Source organism: Limanda limanda, chromosome 15, assembly GCF_963576545.1.
Source record: "Limanda limanda chromosome 15, fLimLim1.1, whole genome shotgun sequence".
NCBI classification, from domain to species: Eukaryota; Metazoa; Chordata; class Actinopteri; order Pleuronectiformes; family Pleuronectidae; genus Limanda; species Limanda limanda.
Genome location: NC_083650.1, coordinates 1183097 through 1204491, shown reverse-complemented (window position 1 = coordinate 1204491; position 21395 = coordinate 1183097). Strand labels below are relative to the sequence as shown.

The window sequence follows — 21395 nt, the reverse complement described above, 5'->3', positions numbered from 1 at the left end:
CTCCTTTAGACTTGACATCTATTGCACTTCTGTCCGTCCTGTGAGAGGGATCCCTCACATGTGTCTCTCTCTGAGGTTTCTACGTTCTTTTTACCCTGTTAAAAGTTAAGGGCAGAAGATGTCACACCATGTTTGAGCCCTATGAGACAAATTGTGATTTGTGAATATGGGCTATACAAATAAAATGTTATTGATTGATTGATTCTTTTGTTGTATCAGTACTCAACCACTAGATGGTGTTCACATCTCACATATTTCACATAACCGTGTGAAGCTCCACTTTCTGCTGATCTCACATCAGGATTTATCGTACATTTTACTTGCATGGATCATGTAACATAGAGGGTTGTCCTGAGTTCCCAAACATTAAGTGAGATTTTATGTATTTTATTCTGAGGTTTGTTAAAACACTCAGGTAGACAGGTACAGGTGTTTTGATGAATGGACAGGCATTAAACTAGATCTTCCATATCTTACCCAAAGACACAACATGGATGGAACCACCAATCTTCTTCTGATTCTTCTTCTGATGATCAGACGACTCGCTCTGACCCCTGAGCCACAGCGTCAGTGTGCCAAAACTCGTTCAGAGAATAATGTGTCTGTAGAGACACCCACACAGCCCAGAGGATGAATCCTATTGACTTTGTTCATCCCATCAGTTACACTCCAGTGCCACCAGCAGGTAACCTTTTTGACATTCAGGTAACCTTCAGTTTTACCAGTGTGTAGACGGACTGACACATTGGTTGATACATTTATGGTAGCCTGACAATGTATCTGATGGATTTTGGTCACCAGGGGCTCTACACTGTCCTGGATGTACAAGCCACAGCCAATAAGGCAGAGGGCTTCATTTTATTATCAGTTCACAAGCAAGGACCACACCCCAACTATATCTGATTTAAAGGTTTGAATGACAATTTATATGTTGGATGTTAAGGAGCAAGGAATGGAGGCTGAGTGAAGGCGTCAAGGTAAAGATGCGTCTCGCAGCCTGGTCTGGGAGGATGCACTGGTGACCAGGCAGAGGGAGAATCAGAATGGGGGCATCATTTTACCAAGGAAACCGCACCCAGCTAAATAACAGATGCGAGTTATCCCTCCACTCCGTTCTCTCCTTCTTGGAGGATGAAGGGGTAAGGGTGGGGATGAGGGATGAAGGGATGCATGTATGGATAGGAGGATGAAGAGAAGAGGGGAGGAGGAAGAAGAGATGAGCAATGAAAGCATGAGGTAATGAGGATAATGGGATGAGGGAATGACAATGAAGGGATGAAGGTAGGGATGAAGAGATGAAGGGATGAGAGTAAGAGGGTAAGAGGATGAAGGAATGAGGGTAGGTATGAGGGATGAACCGATACGGGAACAAGGATGAAGGGGATGAGGGAATGAGGATAAAGGGATGTAGGGACGAGGGACAGAGAAAGTAGGGACGAGGGTAAGGATGAGGGATTGAGGATGATGGTTCACGAGCAGTACCGAGTTCTGTCTCGAAGAATCTGAGACAAACCGATCGTGATGAGCTGACAGGAGATCAGAGGAGTAGATGAGTCGTCGACCTGCTACCAGACCTCAGGTAACTAGTTCACTCTATAAATCATTCATTGTGCATCATGGGTATATTGCTCATAATTCTGTACTTTTTACTGATGTCAAATTTCTGTAGGACATTCAGTTGTATTTCTACACACATAAACTATACAATTACTCATTTACTAATAAATTGATCAGCATTATGCAATTTAAGTTTCTGCAAGCATGTGTGAGTTTGTAGGTAAAACAAAGACTTACTACAGTAAAATGGTTGTGTTACCTTAAGCAAGGACAACTTTATTAATGCTCAGGTAGCAAAAAGATCTCTAAAATTACATTTGAAACATAAACTAAACCATTCTGCAAAAAAGTTTTTAGAATAGTAAGAGGTCAATCTGGGATAGTTTGAGGGATCAAACTGCAGACACTCTCATCTCTTATATCCTACATTAGTACTCGCATGCAGTCATCTAGGATATCCAGTGCCATCTAAACACGCATTTGACTCTCATCCCAAAAGTACATAGAAATTTACCATAATTTATTTATTATATTGGAATATCTCCATGCAAGTGAACAAAGACCAACAGCTTCAGAGATCTCAAACACATGAGACAAAGGGGATACAAGGGCAATCTAGGATCTATGAAAATATATTCAACAGATATACAGATTAAGACAAAAAATATATAAATACATTTACACATTTATATACATATGTACATCAGCAATATATCACCCATGTGAATATCACAAATAATTTAGAAATCTCCTCTAGAAGACGCGTCATTTCAAAATGTCAGCGTCTTTGTGGTCGTTTGGTTTTTTTCAAAGACATGGTACCGTATGTCTGGGTTTTAGGTACATGCAGTGAATAGCAGCACAAAATGTATTGAACCAAATAATCTGTGACATCAGTTGCGTAAATGGTAAAGTGCATGATACAGATATTTTCGAATATATGGATATTATAAACCCCAAAAATGCCGTAACTGATAATATAGAATTGATGTATTGCAGTCAGTGACTCTTAAACAGTATGACATAAGAGTAAATATCTGTATCAAAATAAGCAGTAATGATCATTTTATTTAAATTATAGAAATTCTACAACACACATAAAGACACACTGATGAATTATATTTAAATAACCAATTGTTGGTGTTCTGAAACTAAATTTTAAATGGAAATGATTTTCAATGTACAAACAGTGTTTTGTTGATTTGTGACTTTCAAATACTAAGCTAACACTATAGTCTGAGTCCCATGTCCTTCTAATCATTTCCTAGAAATAAACTGAATTCTTATTAAAATCTTTCAAACTCTGTAGTTTGTTACACATTATAAGTCATCAATTTACAGTTCATACAATTCCAAACAAATTAAAGTAAAACGGGAGAGTCTGACTCCAATCAAAACCCTTTTATTCAGATTTAGAAAGACACGCCTCACAATCCTGAAGCTCTTGCCGTGTTTGTGTGTGTATTTGTCCAGGTTGTCAATCTATCACACAGCCAACATCTGAGACAAACGACCGGTCACACTCACATTTACACCTACAATCAATTTAGAGTCTCTAATTATTCTAATTTCTAACTCCAATCTGCATGTTTTGTGTTTGTTTGTTTTTTTGTTTGTTTTCCAGACTGTGTGATGAACCTGCACAGAAATGCTGCCTGAACGATTTGAACCAGGAACCATCTTACTGTGGGTTGAAAATGCCACATAAAATGTGACATATGCAATCTCGATGAGCTGACCATAAATATGGCGACATCGGCGAGCTAGTTCTGGCAGGCAACTCGAGCTGCGCTGCGCCAATCATGTGACATACATCACGTGACATACATCATGTGACATACCTCACTCTCCATAACCATCTATAGTACACACCCACCTTATCAGGTGGTCTATTTAACCAAAGAGACATTTCCCATCAACCCCTCTTGCTCGCACTGCTGCTGCAGTATTGCCACCTGTTGCTTCAGCCCTTCCACCACCCCAGCATCCACCTGTAGGCTCCAATGGGGGGGTTACAAGTATTTGCTCATCACTCCCATCATTCCTGTGTAATCATATGGGGGAATGATTAAGTTGGAGCCTAGACGCCAAACACTAAATCTGTTGTAATGCTGCAATAAATGTTTGAACGTGAGTTGTCTGACTGAACACCATGAGTACTTCTAATTAAATGTTTCTTTCTGTGAGAAATGTGCATCTAAATACATTAAAATTCAAATTAAAGTACTTGAATGGTTACTTGATAAATTGTGACATAAAATAATTGATCTTTATCCTATAATTGGTTAATTTTGTTAAATTAACCTTTCAGAGGGCATTCTGAGAAATGATTAGGAATCGATGGGACATTGGCAACATATTGTAAAAGAAAATCAGAAACTGTCTTTAAAAGCTGTTATTGACATTTTAAACCTGATACTTCGTGGCAAAGAAAAATACATGCAATCATAGTGACCACTATCTATCTGGCAGTGATTTAAACCATTCAACTCATTATTAAATGAATTTTCCTTCATTGTGATGATATTTGGAGTTCTGTATGTTAATAACAGTCTTGTTCTGATAAATCATTTCACAAAGACTGACGAGATTTTACAGTGTCAAATACTGACAGACATAATTTACATATTTTAAAACTTGAATACAAATTTCCTATTCAATTTCCTTAAAACAGCATATTTACATATTTGTAAGCTCAGTTATTGCATTACCGAAGATTCAAACATGTTTAACCCTGTATTCCGGTCAAATTACAGATTGCTATGTCTGTGTCTCTGAAATAAATATGATTGATACATAAACAAAAACAACATTAATCAGTTCACATTAAAAAGACAATAGTTCTCAGAATAGATATTTTATATTACTGATCAATAAATAAAAAATGTAAAATGTACCTGAAACAAACCAGACTTTTTGTTTCATGTTGTCTTCCCTCAGTGAGAAAAAACAGGAGTAGGCCACTTGATGTCTGAAATGAATCTACGTGGACAAGCAGCTGACGTGTGATGGACCGTGTGAGAATCAACAGGCTTTGACAGACGACTGTTCACTTCTACAGTGGTGGAAGAGAGGGACTTTGCTGGCATGTCTTGACTCCCAAAGTGGAATAAAAATCTCCTGTAGAGGTTCACAAACCACACTGTACATGCTCTAAAAACTAGTAGGAATATTTATGTACCACAAGCCTACCATTACTAGACAAATCTAAAACATTAGGCATTACAAAATACAAATTCTGGATAAAAAATAAAGTTGTAAACTCAGCCATTAAGTATTCAAGCTGGGATAAAAGTCCTGATGCTTTATATTGCATCTGTACTCTACTCCTATGATACGCCACTTAAAGACCTGACTTCAAGCAGATAACACAGATCAGCTCACCTGTTCTACGTAGGAAAAACCTCATTCAAACACACAGGTGTTGCTTTGAGTGATGCTGCAACTGTTCTGAGTCTATTTGGTCAGTGTTTCTGAGAAGAGAAAGCAGTCACTAAGTGGATGAGTACAGACTTATCATCTGCCCACAATCATCTCCCAAAATACAACATCTGCCTCCTGACCCCTCGACATGATTATCTCACATGAACCTGCTTCATTTTACAAGGATCACATCCTTATAATCAGCATGCATTAGGAGCAGCCTCCCTGTGAACTAAGTATCTTCAGTGCAAGTTTGAATTCTCTAGTTTACATCTACACATACACAAAGCATAATTGCATCGAAGTCATGTCAGTGTTAAAATCAACAGGACAAATACCTTCAGGGAAAATTGTGCTTGTTTGTATAAGAGTGGTCATCTGAACTGATCTTAGGTCTGGATTTCAACAAGCCTGGTTCCATAAATAAAACCTGTGGCCTCCAGAGGAGAAATGTGCGTCTGACATGAATAAATAATAAATAGAACATCTGGGAGTATTTACAAAGGTTCACTATTTACAGAAGGAAACAAAAAAAAATCACTCCATAAAGCTACAATTCTTCCAACGCAGAACGTATAGGCTACAAATGTGATATTACTGAAGTTAAATTATAAAAAGAGTACAGGATAATGCCCTGCTTCTGTGTAGGGGGGTGTGGGCTTGTGTTCTGTAGCCTTATGTCTAAACTTTAGTAAACGCACTCAACTGTCATATTCATGACACATTAACACAATGGCAATGTAAATAGTCCTACGATAATGGTGTTTGAAAAAAACACATGTTCTCTGCCTGAAGACAAGAAACTGTCAAATCATCATTACCTGCACCACAACAACACACCCTTCACAACCTCTCTACGCCATTGCTTGAATCATTATTACTCTCAACTAGTAGATCTAAAAGACACAGCTTTCCTCTTGGGAAAGGTTAGCAGCTAGAAAAAGTCACAACGTTTACACCTAAACATGGGAAGTTTCAAAATTAGTTCAAAAGTCTTTTTTGTGTTGTTTTTTTCTCAGTGCTGCCCTCTGTGTGTGAGGGCTTATGATGAGTCCATCTCTGCTCCTCAAATCGCTGGTGATGGGCAAACACCAGAACAGCTCCACGCTGCACTGAGCTTCAAAAAAACAAAGAAAGTGGGAGCTCCTCTCACAGGAGACAGTGTGTGAACCACACCTGGCTTCACCTGCCATTCATCCACAATCTACATAATACTGTGTGTGTGTGTGTGTGTGTGTGTGTGTGTGTGTGTGTGTGTGTGTGTGTGTGTGTGTGTGTGTGTGTGTGTGTGTGTGTGTGCGTGTGCGTGTGTGTGTGTGCCTGTGTGCATGCGCAGACTTATCAGTCATCCCGGCAAGTTGGCAGGTTGACAAAGGTGAAGATGTTGTACTCGATGAGGCAGGAGAAACACAGGAAGACAGAGTAGAGGAGGAGACAAATGAAACCAAAACGCTTGTCCAACGTCCACTTATTTAAGTGAACTCCAAGGACCTAGAAAGACAGACAGACAGACAGACAGACAAAGAGAAAGTGAGTGGTACACTGTGTGCTGCAGCTGTGACCAGATGTGTTGCTGAATACTCACTGTGATAAACACAGACGCCAAAAGGAGCCCCACAGAGAAGATCAATCCTTTGCTGTTCAGTTTGATCTACAACAAGATAATGAGTGAGCTGTGCTAACATAATCGCACAAGGGTTTTCAAATCATCCATTAGTCTTCTAAGGCAGGGGTTTTCAACTGGTTTTGTCCCAGGGACCACCATTCTGACTAGAAAGTTATCCGCGGCCCACTGATGTGCCTACGTGTGTGTGATATTTTTCACGATATTCAAGAGTAATCTGAAAATGTGTTGAAATATCAAAACGTATTTCGCGGACCCCCTGCAATGCCGTCCATGACCACAAGGGGCTGCGGACCCCCGGTTGAAAACCCCTGTTCTAAGGCAATTAGCAAACACAATGTACCATTAGAACACTGGAATGATAGTTGAGATATGGGCCTCTATACTACACCTATGTAGATATTTCATTAAAAACCAGACGTTTCCACCTAGAATAGTCATGTTCCACATTAACAATGTACAGAGTGTATTTCTGGTTAATTTAATGTTATCTTCATTGAAAAAAACAGTGCTTTTCTTTGAAAACTAAGGACATTTCTAAGTGACCCCAAGCTTTTGAATGGTAGTGTATATATATATATATATATACAAGCAATATTCATGTATTTGGAGCACCTTACTGGAGAATGTTATTGGAGCACGTTAAATGGTAAATGGTTTTGTATTTATATAGCGCTTTTCTAGTCTTGATGACCACTCAAGGCTCTTTACATTACAGTTTTACATTCACCCATTCAAACACACATTCATACAGTGCATCTGTTAGCAGGACTTTGTTGTTCTATGGGGGGCCATTCAGGTGGGGAAGACTGGGGTTCAAACTGCCGACCTTCAGGTTGGGGGACAACCACTCTACCCCTCAGCCACAGTCACTGTTAATGTTACTGGAGCATGTTATTGGAGCATGTTACCGGAGCATGTTACTGGAACATGTTATTGGAGCATATTACTGGAGCATATTACTGGAGCATGTTACTGGAGAATGTTATTGGAGCATATTACTGGAGCATGTTACTTTAGCATGTTATTGGGCATGTTACTGGAGCATGTTACAGGAGCATGTTACTGGAGCATGTTACTGGAGAATGTTATTGGGCATGTTACTGGAGCATGTTACTGGAGAATGTTATTGGAGCATATTACTGGAGCATGTTACTTTAGCATGTTATTGGAGCATGTTACTGGAGAATGTTATTGGGCATGTTACTGGAGCATGTTACAGGAGCATGTTACTGGAGCATGTTACTGGAGCATGTTACTGGAGCATGTTACTGGAGAATGTTATTGGGCATGTTACTGGAGCATGTTACTGGAGCATGTTACTGGAGAATGTTATTGGAGCATATTACTGGAGCATGTTACTTTAGCATGTTATTGGAGCATGTTACTGGAGCATGTTATTGGAGCATGTCACTGGAGCATTTTACTGGAGAATGTAATTCGGCATGTTACTGGAGCATTTTACTGGAGCATGTTACTGGAGAATGTTATTGGGCATGTTAATGGAGCATGTTACTTGAGCATGTTACTGGAGAATGTTATTGGAGCATATTACTGGAGCATGTTACTTTAGCATGTTATTGGAGCATGTTACTGGAGCATGTTACTGGAGAATGTTACTTTAGCATGTTATTGGAGCATGTCACTGGAGCATTTTACTGGAGAATGTTATTGGGCATGTTACTGGAGCATGTTACTGGAGCATGTTACTGGAGAATGTTATTGGGCATGTTACTGGAGCATGTTACAGGAGCGTGTTACTGGAGCATGTTACTGGAGCATGTTACTGGAGAATGTTATTGGGCATGTTACTGGAGCATGTTACTGGAGCATGTTACTGGAGAATGTTATTGGAGCATATTACTGGAGCATGTTACTTTAGCATGTTATTGGAGCATGTTACTGGAGCATGTTATTGGAGCATGTCACTGGAGCATTTTACTGGAGAATGTTATTGGGCATGTTACTGGAGCATGTTACTGGAGCATGTTATTGGAGCATGTTACTTTAGCATGTTACTGGAACATGTTATTGGAGCATATTACTGGAGCATATTACTGGAGCATGTTACTGGAGAATGTTATTGGAGCATATTACTGGAGCATGTTACTTTAGCATGTTATTGGGCATGTTACTGGAGCATGTTACAGGAGCATGTTACTGGAGCATGTTACTGGAGAATGTTATTGGGCATGGTACTGGAGCATGTTACTGGAGAATGTTATTGGAGCATATTACTGGAGCATGTTACTTTAGCATGTTATTGGAGCATGTTACTGGAGAATGTTATTGGGCATGTTACTGGAGCATGTTACAGGAGCATGTTACTGGAGCATGTTACTGAAGCATGTTACTGGAGCATGTTACTGGAGAATGTTATTGGGCATGTTACTGGAGCATGTTACTGGAGCATGTTACTGGAGAATGTTATTGGAGCATATTACTGGAGCATGTTACTTTAGCATGTTATTGGAGCATGTTACTGGAGCATGTTATTGGAGCATGTCACTGGAGCATTTTACTGGAGAATGTTATTGGGCATGTTACTGGAGCATGTTACTGGAGAGTGTTATTGGGCATGTTAATGGAGCATGTTACTGGAGCATGTTACTTGAGCATGTTACTGGAGAATGTTATTGGAGCATATTACTGGAGCATGTTACTTTAGCATGTTATTGGAGCATGTTACTGGAGCATGTTACTGGAGCATGTTACTGGAGAATGTTATTGGGCATGTTACTGGAGCATGTTACTGGAGCATGCTACTGCAGAATGTTATTGGAGCATATAACTGGAGCATGTTACTTTAGCATGTTATTGGAGCATGTTACTTTAGCATGTTATTGGAGCATGTTACTGGAGCATGTTATTGGAGAATGTTACTTTAGCATGTTATTGGAGCATGTCACTGGAGCATTTTACTGGAGAATGTTATTGGGCATGTTACTGGAGCATGTTACTGGAGCATGTTACTGGAGAATGTTATTGGAGCATATTACTGGAGCATGTTACTTTAGCATGTTATTGGAGCATGTTACTGGAGAATGTTATTGGAGCATATTACTGTAGCCTGTTACTTTAGCATGTTATTGGAGAATGTTATTGGAGCATGTTACTGGAGAATGTTATTGGGCATGTTACTGGAGCATGTTACTGGAGAATGTTATTGGGCATGTTACTGGAGCATGTTACTGGAGCATGTTACTGGAGCATGTTACTGGAGAATGTTATTGGGCATGTTACTGGAGCATGTTACTGGAGCATATTACTGGAGAATGTTATTGGAGCATGTTACTGGAGCATGTTACTGGAGAATGTTATTGGAGAATTTTATTGGAGCATGTTACTGGAGAATGTTACTGGAGAATGTTATTGGGCATGTTACTGGAGCATGTTACTGGAGCATATTACTGGAGAATGTTATTGGAGCATATTACTGGAGCATGTTACTTTAGCATGTTATTGGAGCAGGTTACTGGAGCATGTTACTGGAGAATGTTATTGGAGCATGTCACTGGAGCATTTTACTGGAGAATGTTATTGGGCATGTTACTGGAGCATGTTACTGGAGCATGTTACTGGAGCATGTTACTGGAGCATGTTATTGGGCATGTTACTGGAGCATGTTACTGGAGCATATTACTGGAGAATGTTATTGGAGCATGTTACTGGAGCATGTTACTGGAGAATGTTATTGGGCATGTTACTGGAGCATGTTACTGGAGCATGTTACTGGAGAATGTTATTGGAGCATGTTACTGGAGAATGTTACTGGAGAATGTTATTGGGCATGTTACTGGAGCATGTTACTGGAGCATATTACTGGAGAATGTTATTGGAGCATATTACTGGAGCATGTTACTTTAGCATGTTATTGGAGCAGGTTACTGGAGCATGTTACTGGAGAATGTTATTGGAGCATGTCACTGGAGCATTTTACTGGAGAATGTTATTGGGCATGTTACTGGAGCATGTTACTGGAGCATGTTACTGGAGCATGTTACTGGAGAATGTTATTGGAGCATGTTACTTTAGCATGTTATTGGAGCATGTTACTGGAGCATGTTACTGGAGCATGTTACTGGAGCATGTTACTGGAGCATGTTACTGGAGAATGTTATTGGGCATGTTACTGGAGCATGTTACTGGAGCATATTACTGGAGAATGTTATTGGAGCATGTTACTGGAGCATGTTACTGGAGAATGTTATTGGGCATGTTACTGGAGCATGTTACTGGAGCATGTTACTGGAGAATGTTATTGGAGCATGTTACTGGAGAATGTTACTGGAGAATGTTATTGGGCATGTTACTGGAGCATGTTACTGGAGCATATTACTGGAGAATGTTATTGGAGCATATTACTGGAGCATGTTACTTTAGCATGTTATTGGAGCAGGTTACTGGAGCATGTTACTGGAGAATGTTATTGGAGCATGTCACTGGAGCATTTTACTGGAGAATGTTATTGTGCATGTTACTGGAGCATGTTACTGGAGCATGTTACTGGAGCATGTTACTGGAGCATGTTACTGGAGAATGTTATTGGAGCATATTACTGGAGCATGTTACTTTAGCATGTTATTGGAGCATGTTACTGGAGCATGTTACTGGAGAATGTTATTGGGCATGTTACTGGAGCATGTTACAGGAGCATGTTACTGGAGAATGTTATTGGGCATGTTACTGGAGCATGTTACTGGAGCATGTTACTGGAGAATGTTATTGGAGCATATTACTGGAGCATGTTACTTTAGCATGTTATTGGAGCACGATACTGGAGAATGTTATTGGGCATGTTACTGGAGCATGTTACTGGAGAATGTTATTGGGCATGTTACTGGAGCATGTTACTGGAGCATATTACTGGAAAATGTTATTGGAGCATGTTACTGGAGCATGTTACTGGAGAATGTTATTGGGCATGTTACTGGAGCATGTTACTGGAGCATGTTACTGGAGAATGTTATTGGAGCATGTTACTGGAGCATGTTACTGGAGAATGTTATTGGGCATGTTACTGGAGCATGTTACTGGAGCATGTTACTGGAGAATGTTATTGGAGCAAATAACTGGAGCATGTTACTTTAGCATGTTATTGGAGCATGTTACTGGAGAATGTTATTGGGCATGTTACTGGAGCATGTTACTAGAGCATGTTACTGGAGAATGTTATTGGGCATGTTACTGGAGCATGTTACTGGAGCATGTTACTGGAGAATGTTATTGGAGCATATTACTGGAGCATGTTACTTTAGCATGTTACTGGAGCATGTTACTGGAGCATGTTACTGGAGAATGTTATTGGGCATGTTACTGGAGCATGTTACTGGAGCATATTACTGGAAAATGTTATTGGAGCATGTTACTGGAGCATGTTACTGGAGAATGTTATTGGGCATGTTACTGGAGCATGTTACTGGAGCATGTTACTGGAGAATGTTATTGGAGCATGTTACTGGAGCATGTTACTGGAGAATGTTATTGGGCATGTTACTGGAGCATGTTACTGGAGCATGTTACTGGAGAATGTTATTGGAGCAAATAACTGGAGCATGTTACTTTAGCATGTTATTGGAGCATGTTACTGGAGAATGTTATTGGGCATGTTACTGGAGCATGTTACTAGAGCATGTTACTGGAGAATGTTATTGGGCATGTTACTGGAGCATGTTACTGGAGCATGTTACTGGAGAATGTTATTGGAGCATATTACTGGAGCATGTTACTTTAGCATGTTATTGGAGCATGTTACTGGACCATGTTACTGGAGAATGTTATTGGGCATGTTACTGGAGCATGTTACAGGAGCATGTTACTGGAGCATGTTACTGGAGAATGTTATTGGGCATGGTACTGGAGCATGTTACTGGAGAATGTTATTGGAGCATATTACTGGAGCATGTTACTTTAGCATGTTATTGGAGCATGTTACTGGAGAATGTTATTGGGCATGTTACTGGAGCATGTTACAGGAGCATGTTACTGGAGCATGTTACTGAAGCATGTTACTGGAGCATGTTACTGGAGAATGTTATTGGGCATGTTACTGGAGCATGTTACTGGAGCATGTTACTGGAGAATGTTATTGGAGCATATTACTGGAGCATGTTACTTTAGCATGTTATTGGAGCATGTTACTGGAGCATGTTATTGGAGCATGTCACTGGAGCATTTTACTGGAGAATGTTATTGGGCATGTTACTGGAGCATGTTACTGGAGAGTGTTATTGGGCATGTTAATGGAGCATGTTACTGGAGCATGTTACTTGAGCATGTTACTGGAGAATGTTATTGGAGCATATTACTGGAGCATGTTACTTTAGCATGTTATTGGAGCATGTTACTGGAGCATGTTACTGGAGCATGTTACTGGAGAATGTTATTGGGCATGTTACTGGAGCATGTTACTGGAGCATGCTACTGCAGAATGTTATTGGAGCATATAACTGGAGCATGTTACTTTAGCATGTTATTGGAGCATGTTACTTTAGCATGTTATTGGAGCATGTTACTGGAGCATGTTATTGGAGAATGTTACTTTAGCATGTTATTGGAGCATGTCACTGGAGCATTTTACTGGAGAATGTTATTGGGCATGTTACTGGAGCATGTTACTGGAGCATGTTACTGGAGAATGTTATTGGAGCATATTACTGGAGCATGTTACTTTAGCATGTTATTGGAGCATGTTACTGGAGAATGTTATTGGAGCATATTACTGTAGCCTGTTACTTTAGCATGTTATTGGAGAATGTTATTGGAGCATGTTACTGGAGAATGTTATTGGGCATGTTACTGGAGCATGTTACTGGAGAATGTTATTGGGCATGTTACTGGAGCATGTTACTGGAGCATGTTACTGGAGCATGTTACTGGAGAATGTTATTGGGCATGTTACTGGAGCATGTTACTGGAGCATATTACTGGAGAATGTTATTGGAGCATGTTACTGGAGCATGTTACTGGAGAATGTTATTGGAGAATTTTATTGGAGCATGTTACTGGAGAATGTTACTGGAGAATGTTATTGGGCATGTTACTGGAGCATGTTACTGGAGCATATTACTGGAGAATGTTATTGGAGCATATTACTGGAGCATGTTACTTTAGCATGTTATTGGAGCAGGTTACTGGAGCATGTTACTGGAGAATGTTATTGGAGCATGTCACTGGAGCATTTTACTGGAGAATGTTATTGGGCATGTTACTGGAGCATGTTACTGGAGCATGTTACTGGAGCATGTTACTGGAGCATGTTATTGGGCATGTTACTGGAGCATGTTACTGGAGCATATTACTGGAGAATGTTATTGGAGCATGTTACTGGAGCATGTTACTGGAGAATGTTATTGGGCATGTTACTGGAGCATGTTACTGGAGCATGTTACTGGAGAATGTTATTGGAGCATGTTACTGGAGAATGTTACTGGAGAATGTTATTGGGCATGTTACTGGAGCATGTTACTGGAGCATATTACTGGAGAATGTTATTGGAGCATATTACTGGAGCATGTTACTTTAGCATGTTATTGGAGCAGGTTACTGGAGCATGTTACTGGAGAATGTTATTGGAGCATGTCACTGGAGCATTTTACTGGAGAATGTTATTGGGCATGTTACTGGAGCATGTTACTGGAGCATGTTACTGGAGAATGTTATTGGAGCATGTTACTTTAGCATGTTATTGGAGCATGTTACTGGAGCATGTTACTGGAGCATGTTACTGGAGCATGTTACTGGAGCATGTTACTGGAGAATGTTATTGGGCATGTTACTGGAGCATGTTACTGGAGCATATTACTGGAGAATGTTATTGGAGCATGTTACTGGAGCATGTTACTGGAGAATGTTATTGGGCATGTTACTGGAGCATGTTACTGGAGCATGTTACTGGAGAATGTTATTGGAGCATGTTACTGGAGAATGTTACTGGAGAATGTTATTGGGCATGTTACTGGAGCATGTTACTGGAGCATATTACTGGAGAATGTTATTGGAGCATATTACTGGAGCATGTTACTTTAGCATGTTATTGGAGCAGGTTACTGGAGCATGTTACTGGAGAATGTTATTGGAGCATGTCACTGGAGCATTTTACTGGAGAATGTTATTGTGCATGTTACTGGAGCATGTTACTGGAGCATGTTACTGGAGCATGTTACTGGAGCATGTTACTGGAGAATGTTATTGGAGCATATTACTGGAGCATGTTACTTTAGCATGTTATTGGAGCATGTTACTGGAGCATGTTACTGGAGAATGTTATTGGGCATGTTACTGGAGCATGTTACTGGAGCATGTTACTGGAGAATGTTATTGGGCATGTTACTGGAGCATGTTACTGGAGCATGTTACTGGAGAATGTTATTGGAGCATATTACTGGAGCATGTTACTTTAGCATGTTATTGGAGCACGATACTGGAGAATGTTATTGGGCATGTTACTGGAGCATGTTACTGGAGAATGTTATTGGGCATGTTACTGGAGCATGTTACTGGAGCATATTACTGGAAAATGTTATTGGAGCATGTTACTGGAGCATGTTACTGGAGAATGTTATTGGGCATGTTACTGGAGCATGTTACTGGAGCATGTTACTGGAGAATGTTATTGGAGCATGTTACTGGAGCATGTTACTGGAGAATGTTATTGGGCATGTTACTGGAGCATGTTACTGGAGCATGTTACTGGAGAATGTTATTGGAGCAAATAACTGGAGCATGTTACTTTAGCATGTTATTGGAGCATGTTACTGGAGAATGTTATTGGGCATGTTACTGGAGCATGTTACTAGAGCATGTTACTGGAGAATGTTATTGGGCATGTTACTGGAGCATGTTACTGGAGCATGTTACTGGAGAATGTTATTGGAGCATATTACTGGAGCATGTTACTTTAGCATGTTACTGGAGCATGTTACTGGAGCATGTTACTGGAGAATGTTATTGGGCATGTTACTGGAGCATGTTACTGGAGCATATTACTGGAAAATGTTATTGGAGCATGTTACTGGAGCATGTTACTGGAGAATGTTATTGGGCATGTTACTGGAGCATGTTACTGGAGCATGTTACTGGAGAATGTTATTGGAGCATGTTACTGGAGCATGTTACTGGAGAATGTTATTGGGCATGTTACTGGAGCATGTTACTGGAGCATGTTACTGGAGAATGTTATTGGAGCAAATAACTGGAGCATGTTACTTTAGCATGTTATTGGAGCATGTTACTGGAGAATGTTATTGGGCATGTTACTGGAGCATGTTACTAGAGCATGTTACTGGAGAATGTTATTGGGCATGTTACTGGAGCATGTTACTGGAGCATGTTACTGGAGAATGTTATTGGAGCATATTACTGGAGCATGTTACTTTAGCATGTTATTGGAGCATGTTACTGGACCATGTTACTGGAGAATGTTATTGGGCATGTTACTGGAGCATGTTACTGGAGCATGTTACTGGAGAATGTTATTGGGCATGTTATTGGAGCATGTTACTGGAGCATGTTACTGGAGCATGTTACTGGAGAATGTTATTGGGCATGTTACTGGAGCATGTTACTGGAGCATATTACTGGAGAATGTTATTGGAGCATGTTACTGGAGCATGTTACTGGAGAATGTTATTGGGCATGTTACTGGAGCATGTTACTGGAGCATGTTACTGGAGAATGTTATTGGAGCATGTTACTGGAGAATGTTACTGGAGAATGTTATTGGGCATGTTACTGGAGCATGTTACTGGAGCATGTTACTGGAGAGGGTAATTGGGCATGTTACTGGAGCATGTTACTGGAGCATGTTACTGGAGAATGTTATTGGAGAATATTACTGGAGCATGTTACTTTAGCATGTTATTGGAGCATGTTACTGGAGCATGTTACTGGAGAATGTTATTGGAGCATATTACTGTAGCATGTTACTTTAGCATGTTATTGGAGAATGTTATTGGAGCATGTTACTGGAGAATGTTATTGGGCATGTTACTGGAGCATGTTACTGGAGCATATTACTGGAGAATGTTATTGGAGAATGTTACTGGAGCATGTTACTTTAGCATGTTATTGGAGCAGGTTACTGGAGCATGTTATTGGAGCATATTACTGGAGCATGTTACTTTAGCATGTTATTGGAGCATGTTACTGGAGAATGTTATTGGGCATGTTACTGGAGCATATTACTGGAGAATGTTATTGGAGCATGTTACTGGAGCATGTTACTGGAGCATGTTATTGGAGAATGTTATTGGAGCATGTTACTGGAGAATGTTATTGGGCATGTTACTGGAGCATGTTACTGGAGCATATTACTGGAGAATGTTATTGGAGAATGTTATTGGGCATGTTACTGGAGCATGTTACTGGAGCATGTTACTGGAGAAGGTAATTGGGCATGTTACTGGAGCATGTTACTGGAGAATGTTATTGGAGCATATTACTGGAGCATGTTACTTTAGCATGTTATTGGAGCATGTTACTGGAGCATGTTACTGGAGAATGTTATTGGAGCATATTACTGTAGCATGTTACTTTAGCATGTTATTGGAGAATGTTATTGGAGCATGTTACTGGAGAATGTTATTGGGCATGTTACTGGAGCATGTTACTGGAGCATATTACTGGAGAATGTTATTGGGCGTGTTACTGGAGCATGTTATTGGAGCATGTTATTGGAGCATGTTACTGGAGCATGTTACTGGAGAATGTTACTGGAGAATGTTATTGGAGCATGTTACTGGAGAATGTTATTGGGCATGTTACTTGAGCATGTTACTAGAGCATATTACTGGAGAATGTTATTGTAGCATGTTATTGGGCATGTTACTGGAGCATGTTACTGGAGCATGTTACTGGAGAATGTTATTGGGCATGTTACTGGAGCATGTTACTGGAGCATGTTACTGGAGAATGTTATTGGAGCATATTACTGGAGCATGTTACTTTAGCATGTTATTGGGGCATGTTACTGGAGCATGTTACTGGAGAATGTTATTGGGCATGTTACTGGAGCATGTTAATGGAGCATATTACTGGAGAATGTTATTGGAGCATATGACTGGAGCATGTTACTTTAGCATGTTATTGGAGCAGGTTACTGGAGCATGTTACTGGAGAATGTTATTGGGCATGTTACTGGAGCATGTTACTGGAGCATGTTACTGGAGCATGTTACTGGAGAATGTTATTGGGCATGTTACTGGAGCATGTTACTGGAGCATGTTACTGGAGAATGTTATTGGAGCATGTTATTGGATTATGTAACTGGAGCATGTTACTGGAGCATGTTACTGGAGAATGTTATTGGAGCATGTTACTCAAGCATGTTACTGGAGAATTTTATTGGAGCATGTTATTGGAGCATGTTACTGGAGCATGTTACTTTAGCATGTTACTGGTGCATGTTATTGAAGCATGTTATTGGAGCATGTTACTTGAGAATGTTATTGGAGCATGTTACTTTAGCATGTTATTGGCGCATGTTACTCAAGCATGTTATTGGAGCATGTTACTGGAGAATGTTATTGGAGCATGTTACTGGAGCATGTTACTGGAGAATGTTATTGGAGCATGTTACTGGAGCATGTTACTTGAGCATGTTACTGGAGCATGTTACTGGAGAATCGTTACTGGAGAATGTTATTGGAGCATGTTACTCAAGCATGTTACTGGAGCATGTTATTGGAGCATGTTACTTAAGCATGTTACTGGTGCATGTTATTGAAGCATGTTATTGGAGCATGTTACTGGAGCATGTTATTGGAGCATGTTACTGGAGCATGTTATTGGCGCATGTTACTCAAGCATGTTATTGTAGCATGTTATTGTAGCATGTTACTGGAGCATGTTACTGGTGCATGTTACTGGAGCATGTTACTGGAGCATGTTATTGAAGCATGTTACTGGAGTATGCTATTGGAGCACAATATAACAGAGAACCTAGTATGGACACCATTATATCACTTGTAAACCAGCTAATAAAGTAGTGAAAACAGTTTACAATGTGGTAACAATGGAGGAAACATATGTAAAATTAGACAAACTTTTAATTGCCCTGGTGCATGATGGGAAAAACTTTCGCCCATGCTTGCCGCCAGGGAACTACAGGATCTTTGTCAATTATTTTTATATCTTAAATTCATTGCCTGACATGTTTGTGTTTTTGTTTGCTTCTTTTGTCCACAGCATTAATTATACACTGAGGCTAACAGAACCTTCAGAGGGCTGTAGTATAGTTGTAATTTTTAATGCGTTTCTAAATGTAACTAATCCTGTATATACACAAGCAGATCGATATAGTATAGGTGAGATCTCCCAGGACAGACAAAAGTGCAATGTGTGTAGTTGAACACATAAACAAAATTTAAATATTAACAGAATTGATAAAAAAACAAACAGTACAACTTTAATTAATACCAAGTTTTTTTGTACATACTTAGTTCCTCCACGTATTAGGGCTTGTTCCAGACATGTCACGTGACAATTGAAGCTTCTGGTTTCAAAGCTGAGTCATAGTTTAATTGACTAACATCCACTCCTTACACACATATTCTCTATTCAAGTATTGCATGTCTGTATGTGCTATATGATTGTCTCTATATCTTTTGTTAAAGTTGGAAGTATGGACCAGAAGAATGAGCAACTTACATCGGAGCCGTAGTTGATAGCAAGGGTCTTCAGGGACCAGGGGAGACCAAGCCCCACCAAGATGTCAAATACGTTACTGCCAATGGAGTTGGAAACTGCCATGTCTCCCATTCCTGACAACACAGACAGACGTGGAGTCAAAATGTTGCAGAAACAAGAAAGATAGAGAGAGAAAGTATGAAAGGGGAAGTGAGAGGGAACCAAGAGACAGGAGGGTACACTGGAGGGGAGGAGGCGACAGATTTGGATTAGGTTAACCCCTGTAAGGTCACTGGCAGTGTCTGACCAACTGACAACCCAAAGGAAACAATGAAGAGACAGCAGCCACAAAGCAGAGGATGGAAAACTGAACTGCAACAGGGTCTCACAGTGAGCGGCCACAAGCAGACAGACAAGGCCTGTTAAATATTTGATGGCAGGAGCAAGAATAAACACAGATAAAAGGATGGAGGAAGGGAGCCTGTCGGGCTGTCTTCCCTCTCCACCCCATCTGTTTTTACAGATTCACCTAAGGTACAGACGAGGGACAATGGAAAAAGATGATAGGCCTATACTCGCTCTAAACGCCCAATCCTCTCCACCCTTTCCCATCTTTGTCATCTTCCAGCTCTTCGACAGTGGCTTTACTCTGATTCTCGCTGGCACCCATCACGCACAATTTATGTTTGTGCAAAAATGCAACCTAGCTATTAGTAACAGCCTACACATGGCAAACTGGTGGAGTTTTACAATAATCCATTTAACCTTTTAATGCTGGACGAACCCAAACTTTTATTCCCCACGGCACAAGCCTTACTTAAATCATTTTATTTACCGTCATCACTCTACATGCAATTCCCAATAAAAACAGAACTGTAACAGAATTTTTTAAAAAGTGAAGAGCTATGGAATGCAATGTAAAAATAAACATTACAGGGCACAATATAAAAACTGTATGATTCCACAGTTAGTCCAGCCTCCACTAGATTCCCCAGTTAACGGCTTAACAGAGGTAAATTTATTAAGGATCACATAGTTACCAAAATGCAAATGAAGTAGCGTATTTTTGATAAAAATACGCTGAGTTTGAGTGTTAGTAGCCTTTCTTTGTGTGTGTGTGTGTGTGTGTGTGTGTGTGTGTGTGTGTGTGTGTGTGTGTGTGTGTTGGAGTGTGTCTGTCCGTCACCTTGTCTTGCCACTATGAGGCTGGCCATGCAGTCAGGTACGCTGGTGCCAGCTGCCAAGAAGGTGATGCCCATGATGACGTCTGGAATCCCGAGGGTGAAGCCAATAACTGTCACCTGACAGACACATGAGAGACGTCAGTCACAGAGTTGAAGCTGCAGCTCCCTCTAGCTCCCCAGCCTCTCTTTGCTCTTTTGTTTTAGTTGACCTGATCACAATCCTTCACTTTTTTCAAACTCGTGATTTTCAAACTCTCAGTTTTTTTTTTTGTTTTTTTTTCAGTTTTCAATCATTCAGTTTGTTTAGGTTCAGGATTGGTTTGGCTGCTTTCCTGCCACCAAAGCGTCCACATTAAAATACATTACCATATGAGATCATGTGAAGTGGTACATCTCTCTCTCTGTGATGATTTTAACACTAAAGGCCAATTCATGCCTCTCCGTTTTTTCTATTACGGACAGATAAGACCGCCCTGTCCGTCGTGAAACGCCCTCTCCGATTGCTTCGGACAGCTTTTCGTACACGTCTGATTTTTCTAACTATCCGTCTTCATGTTGGAGACCTGACGGACCGCTCTTGGCTGTGATTGGTCCGCGAACGACATCATTTCCGCATTTCCGGACCTCAAACTTCCTGTTTACTTGTAGCCACAAACACGAACACAACTACGATTCTACGATTAATGTGACGTGTGTGTTAAGCCAGCGGAGTTGTCCGGCTGACGGTGGCTCATTAGAGCACTGAGGGCATGTGTGCACGGTCACATACGGTTAGAACGAGCTTTCAAAACGGCGCTAGCAGGCTAGGCTAGCGGGCTAGGCTAGCCACCATGCTAACTGCGGTGGTAACAGTGCAAGAACCCGCCGTCACGACTTTAATTCCACTTCTATCATGACACTGTTTCTATAATACCGTCAGGTTAGAAGCAAACACTGGATAGTTGTTAGTGCCGGGAGTCCCTGCTGACTGTGTGTGGAAG

General features: G+C 40.4%; 1 protein-coding gene across 1 annotated transcript in view; it reads right to left on the bottom strand.

Moving 5' to 3' along the window:
• Positions 1-6321: 6321 nt before the first annotated feature.
• Positions 6322-21395, bottom strand: part of LOC133020731 (sodium/potassium/calcium exchanger 3-like) — a 103659-nt gene continuing 88585 nt past the window's right edge. Inside the window, exons 14-17 of the mRNA XM_061087428.1 lie at positions 20418-20532; positions 19253-19365; positions 6566-6631; positions 6322-6471 (exon numbers count right to left, since the gene is read on the bottom strand). Of these exons, the coding sequence (XP_060943411.1) occupies positions 6322-6471; positions 6566-6631; positions 19253-19365; positions 20418-20532 (444 nt within the window). The remainder of the gene's footprint in view (positions 6472-6565; positions 6632-19252; positions 19366-20417; positions 20533-21395) is intronic.